General features: G+C 52.5%; 1 protein-coding gene across 1 annotated transcript in view; it reads left to right on the top strand.

The window, feature by feature from the left end:
* ncor2 (nuclear receptor corepressor 2) overlaps positions 1-3,044 on the top strand; it is a 199,489-nt gene extending 196,445 nt beyond the window's left edge. The window contains exon 41 of the mRNA XM_043715247.1: positions 2,604-3,044. Within this exon, the coding sequence (XP_043571182.1) occupies positions 2,604-2,770 (167 nt within the window). The 3' untranslated portion in view covers positions 2,771-3,044. The remainder of the gene's footprint in view (positions 1-2,603) is intronic.
* Positions 3,045-5,357: the final 2,313 nt, after the last annotated feature.

Raw genomic sequence — 5,357 nt, 5'->3', positions numbered from 1 at the left:
TCTGATGTAACGTGGGTGAGTGGGGTATGTCTGATGTAATGTGGGTAAGTGGGGTATGTCTGATGTAACGTGGGTGAGTGGGATATCTCTGATGTAACGTGGGTGAGTGGGGTATGTCTGATGTAACGTGAGTGAGTGGGGTATGTCTGATGTAACGTGGGTGAGTGGGGTATGTCTGATGTAACGTGAGTGAGTGGGGTATCTCTGATGTAACGTGGGTGAGTGGGCTATGTCTGATGTAACGTGGGTGAGTGGGGTATGTCTGATGTAACCTGGGTGAGTGGGGTATCTCACGTGTAATGTGGGTGATTGGAATATCTCTGAAATGTGTAGAACCCAATTTTAGAGACCATTTACTAACAGTTGTGTGAGCGAGAAACAGCCAGATATCCCTGACCAAGATAAAGTAGTGGCATCAGGGAGAGTAAAAGGAGCAGTCACCGACTGAACAATAGCGTAGTTCTTTTATAGACACAGAGCGAGGGAGAGAACTGGTGGTGGTTTAACCTGAGGGTCACCTCACCTCAGGTGAGGAGAGAGTTTGAGAAGGAGAGCCTTTCATGGTAACCTCAGGCTGTGTGCGAATTGAACCCACACTATTGGTGCCATTCTGAATTACAAACCAAGTGTCCAGCCAACTGAGCTAACTGAGCCTCATCAGTGACTGTGACAACATCTAAACCTGCCAGGAGAGATATTGAGAGAGACACAGGATTTGGCAGGATCTTGGGCAGTAGTACGGAAGGTGAAATCAGTGTTTAGGGGGACAGTATGGTGGTTGCTTAGACCCCCGGGAACTATGGTCATTGTCACTGTCACCACAAGAGAGTCTCTGAATTCCCAGGACAATACATCAGACAACAACGAGTTTTTATTATGGTCTGTGGTATTCACAGGCTGGACCATTATTTCTTGCACCCTCTGTCCCTCATTACCCCTCAGAGAGTGGCTGGTGCTGCTGTTTCAGAGGAGAAGTATGAGCCAACCCCATTGCTGTGGGTCTGGAGTCACATGTAGGCCGGACTGGGTAAGGATGTGGTTTCCTTCCCAAAAGGACATTGTGACCCCAATGGCTTTTTCTGACAGTTGATCATTTGGTGGTCACTGTGGCACCCAGCTTTGTGTTCCAGGCTTTTGATTGAATTTAAATTACATCAGGAGCGGGGATGGGTTTTGAAGTTATATATCCAGATCATTCAGGTAGTCCCAGAATTATTCACCCAATGGCATCACCATAAAGTTCCCTCTTGCCCCCATGGCTGGGAGGTTAGGGGCAGCTCAGTCTGGGGCTTCTACCTTCAATACCATAGTCCTCTGGTTACAGTGTAAGGTCAGAGTGCAATGGCACAGGGCACTCCTTCCATTCTTAAATGGCCCTGTTCTCACGGGATCCACTTCCAATCTGTCACATCGGTGGGGGGTGTACTCAGAGAGTAAAAATGGATTCTCCGTATTGGTCAGAAAGTGGATCTTTAAACAAACTATAACCCACATGTCAACCGATCACACCAGAACCAATAATCTAAGTTTACATATCTCTGCAATACTGAGGGAGCGCCGCACTGTCGGAGGATCAGTGCTGAGGGAGTGCCGCACTGTCGGAGGGTCAGTGCTGAGGGAGTGCCGCACTGTCGGAGGGTCAGTGCTGAGGGAGTGCCGCACTATCAGAGGGTCAGTGCTGAGGGAGTGATGCACTGTCGGAGGGTCAGTGCTGAGGGAGTGCCGCACTGTCAGAGGGTCAGTGCTGAGGGAGTGATGCACTGTCGGAGCAATGCTGCGGGAGCGCCGCACTGTCGGAGGGTCAATGCTGCGGGAGCGCCGCACTGTCGGAGGGTCAGTGCTGAGGGTGCGCCGCACTGTCGGAGGTGCAATACTGAGGGAGCGCCGCACTGTCGGAGGGTCAGTGCTGAGGGAGCGCCGCACTGTCAGAGGGTCAGTACTGAGGGAGTGATGCAATGTCGGAGGGTCAGTGCTGAGGGAGTGCCGCACTGTCAGAGGGTCAGTGCTGAGAGAGTGATGTACTGCCGGAGGGTCAGTGCTGAGGGAGTGCCGCACTGTCGGAGGGTCAGTGCTGAGGGAGTGGCGCACTGTCGGAGGGTTAGTGCTGAGGGAGCGCCGCACTGTCAGAGGGGCAGTGCTGAGGGAGCGCCGCACTGTCGGAGGGTCAGTGCTGAGGGAGTGCCGCACTGTCAGAGGGTCAGTGCTGAGGGAGCGCCGCACTGTCGGAGGGTCAGTGCTGAGGGAGCGCCGCACTGTCGGAGGGTCAGTGCTGGGGGAGTGGGCACTGTCGGAGGGTCAGTGCTGAGGGACTGATGCACTGTCGGAGGGTCTGTGCTGAGGGAGTGGCGCACTGTCAGAGGGTCAGTGCTGGGGGAGTGGGCACTGTCGGAGGGTCAGTGCTGAGGGAGTGGGCACTGTCGGAGGGTCAGGTGGATGACCCTCAATTGAATGGTTAAACTGAGACCTTCTCTGTACTGTATTTATTTATGTACATGTTGTGTAGGAAAGCGAGGTGCCCTTGACAGTGTGCGATGTTATAATGAGAGGGAGGATTTTAGTTTGGGATTGTCGATGTGAGATTGAGCTTTTCTCTTTGTTTGCAGGTTCTGCTCCGTTTCCCTACAACGCTCTGACAGCGAGACTCCCACCAGGCCTTCTGTCAACATCATTGGCTCCACGCTCTGTGCTAGTCCCGATGCTGCAGCAGCAGCACTGGGAGAGGGAGCCATTGCTGTCTGCTCAGTATGAAACCCTGTCTGACAGCGAATGAACTGCAGAGACCTGGTGCTGTATAATGGAGACAGTGCCTATCCTCACTTCAAACAGACCCTCTCCCTGAATACTGACTGCATGAAACCACACATTGATCGCTATTTTAAGGCAATTTACTGTTGTACATCCGGAAGCTGCGATAAATATCCTTCTCTAACTTCACCTTTTCACAAAGCAATGTTTATTTTTATTTTTTTTTATTTAGTAATCTTAAATTGCCTTTTAACCTATCACTTTGTTTCTCTGACTTTATTAAAAATGAATTTAGACAACCCTTGGTGATTTTGATGTTTCTCAAAGTCAGTTTCTCTTTTCTGGTGATTCCGCCAAACTCAATCAAACCAACGTCCACCAAGCTCCAAAAGATTTTTAAATCACTCCTAATCACAATTGTTGACAATCCCAATAAATTAAAGTGGACATTGTGAGGTCATTCCGTGTGGGTCAGCGGTCAGTCTGCCTCAGTGAGTGGTCACTGTATTGGTCAGTGGTCAGTCTGTCTCAGTGAGTATCACTTTATTGGTCAGCGGTCAGTCTGTCTCAGTGAGTGGTCACTTTATTGGTCAGCAGTCAGTCTGTCTCTGAGTGGTCACTGTTGATCAGCAGTCAGTCTGTCTCGGTGAGTGGTCGCTGTTGATCAGCGGTCAGTCTGTCTCGGTGAGTGGTCACTGTTGGTCAGCGGTCAGTCTGTCTCAGTGAGTGGTCACTTTATTGGTCAGCAGTCAGTCTGTCTCAGTAAGTGGTCACTTTATTGGTCAGCGGTCAGTCTGCCTCGGTGAGTGGTCACTGTATTGGTCAGCGGTCAGTCTGCCTCGGTGAGTAGTCACTGTATTGGTCAGCAGTCAGTCTGTCTCGGTGAGTGGTCACTTTATTGGTCAGCGGTCAGTCTGCCTCGGTGAGTGGTCACTGTATTGGTCAGCGGTCTGTCTGTCTCAGTGAGTGGTCACTTTATTGGTCAGCGGTCAGTCTATCTCAGTGAGTGGTCACTGTATTGGTCAGCGGTCAGTCTGCCTCGGTGAGTGGTCACTGTGTTGGTCAGCGGTCTGTCTGTCTCAGTGAGTGGTCACTTTATTGGTCAGCGGTCAGTCTATCTCAGTGAGTGGTCACTGTATTGATCAGCGGTCAGTCTGTCTCAGTGAGTGGTCACTGTTGGTCAGCAGTCAGTCTGTCTCGGTGAGTGGTCACTTTATTGGTCAGCGGTCAGTCTGCCTCGGTGAGTGGTCACTGTATTGGTCAGTGGTCAGTCTGCCTCGGTGAGTGGTCACTGTATTGGTCAGCGGTCAGTCTGTCTCAGTGAGTGGTCACTGTTGGTCAGCGGTCAGTTTGCCTCGGTGAGTGGTCACTGTATTGGTCAGTGGTCAGTCTGTCTCAGTGAGTGGTCACTGTATTGATCAGCGGTCAGTCTGTCTCAGTGAGTGGTTACTGTGTTGGTCAGCGGTCAGTCTGTCTCGGTGAGTGGTCACTGTTGGTCAGCAGTCCGTCTGTCTCAGTGAGTGGTCACTGTATTGGTCAGCGGTCAGTCTGTCTCGGTGAGTGGTCACTATTGGTCAGTGGTCAGTCTGTCTCGGTGAGTGGTCACTGTATTGGTCAGCGGTCAGTCTGTCTCTGTGAGTGGTCACTGTATTGGTCAGCAGGCAGTCTGTCTCGGTGAGTGGTCACTATTGGTCAGCGGTCAGTCTGTCTCAGTGAGTGGTCACTGTGTTGGTCAGCGGTCAGTCTGTCTCAGTGAGCGGTCACTGTATTGGTTCATGGTCAGTCTGTCTCCGTGAGTGGTCACTGTATTGGTCATCGGGCAGTCTGTCTCAGGGAGTGGTCACTGTATTGGTCAGCGGGCAGTCTGTCTCAGTGAATGGTCATTGTGTTGGTCAGCAGGCAGTCTGTTTCGTGGAGTGGTCACTGTGTTGGTCAGCGGTCAGTCTGTCTCGGGGAGTGGTCACTGTGTTGGTCAGCGGTCAGTCTCTGACTTTCTTGGGGGTGTTTGTAGGTGCCATGGCATGTTGTGACCTGGTGCCACTGAGCAAGGTGCTCAAACGTTGACTCCTGCACATCCTGATGCTGCCTGCCTTGCTGTATCCCTCTCCCTCCTGATGCTGCCTGCCTTGCTGTGTCCCCCTCCCTCCTGATACTTCCTGCCTTGCTGTATCCCTCTCCCTCCTGATACTGCCTGCCCTGCTGTGTCCCTCTCCCTCCTGATGCTGCCTGCCTTGCTGTGTTCCTCTCCCTCCTGATGCTGCCTGCCTTGCTGTGTCCCTCTCCCTCCTGATGCTGCCTGCCTTGCTGTGTTCCTCTCCCTCCTGATGCTGCCTGCCTTGCTGTGTCCCTCTCCCTCCTGATGCTGCCTGCCTTGCTGTGTCCCTCTCCCTCCTGATGCTGCCTGCCTTGCTGTGTCCCCCTCCCTCCTGTTGCTGCCTGCCTTGCTGTGTCCCTCTCCCTCCTGATACTGCCTGCCTTGCTGTGCCTTGCTGTGTCCCTCTCCCTCCTGATGCTGTCTGCCTTGCTGTGTCTCCCTCCTGATACTTCCTGCCTTGCTGTATCCCTCTCCCTCCTGATGCTGCCTGCCTTGCTGTATCCCTCTCCCTCCTGAT

The sequence above is a fragment of the Chiloscyllium plagiosum genome, chromosome 25 (genome assembly GCF_004010195.1).
Source record: "Chiloscyllium plagiosum isolate BGI_BamShark_2017 chromosome 25, ASM401019v2, whole genome shotgun sequence".
Taxonomy (NCBI): domain Eukaryota; kingdom Metazoa; phylum Chordata; class Chondrichthyes; order Orectolobiformes; family Hemiscylliidae; genus Chiloscyllium; species Chiloscyllium plagiosum.
This window is presented reverse-complemented; position numbering and strand designations above follow the sequence as displayed.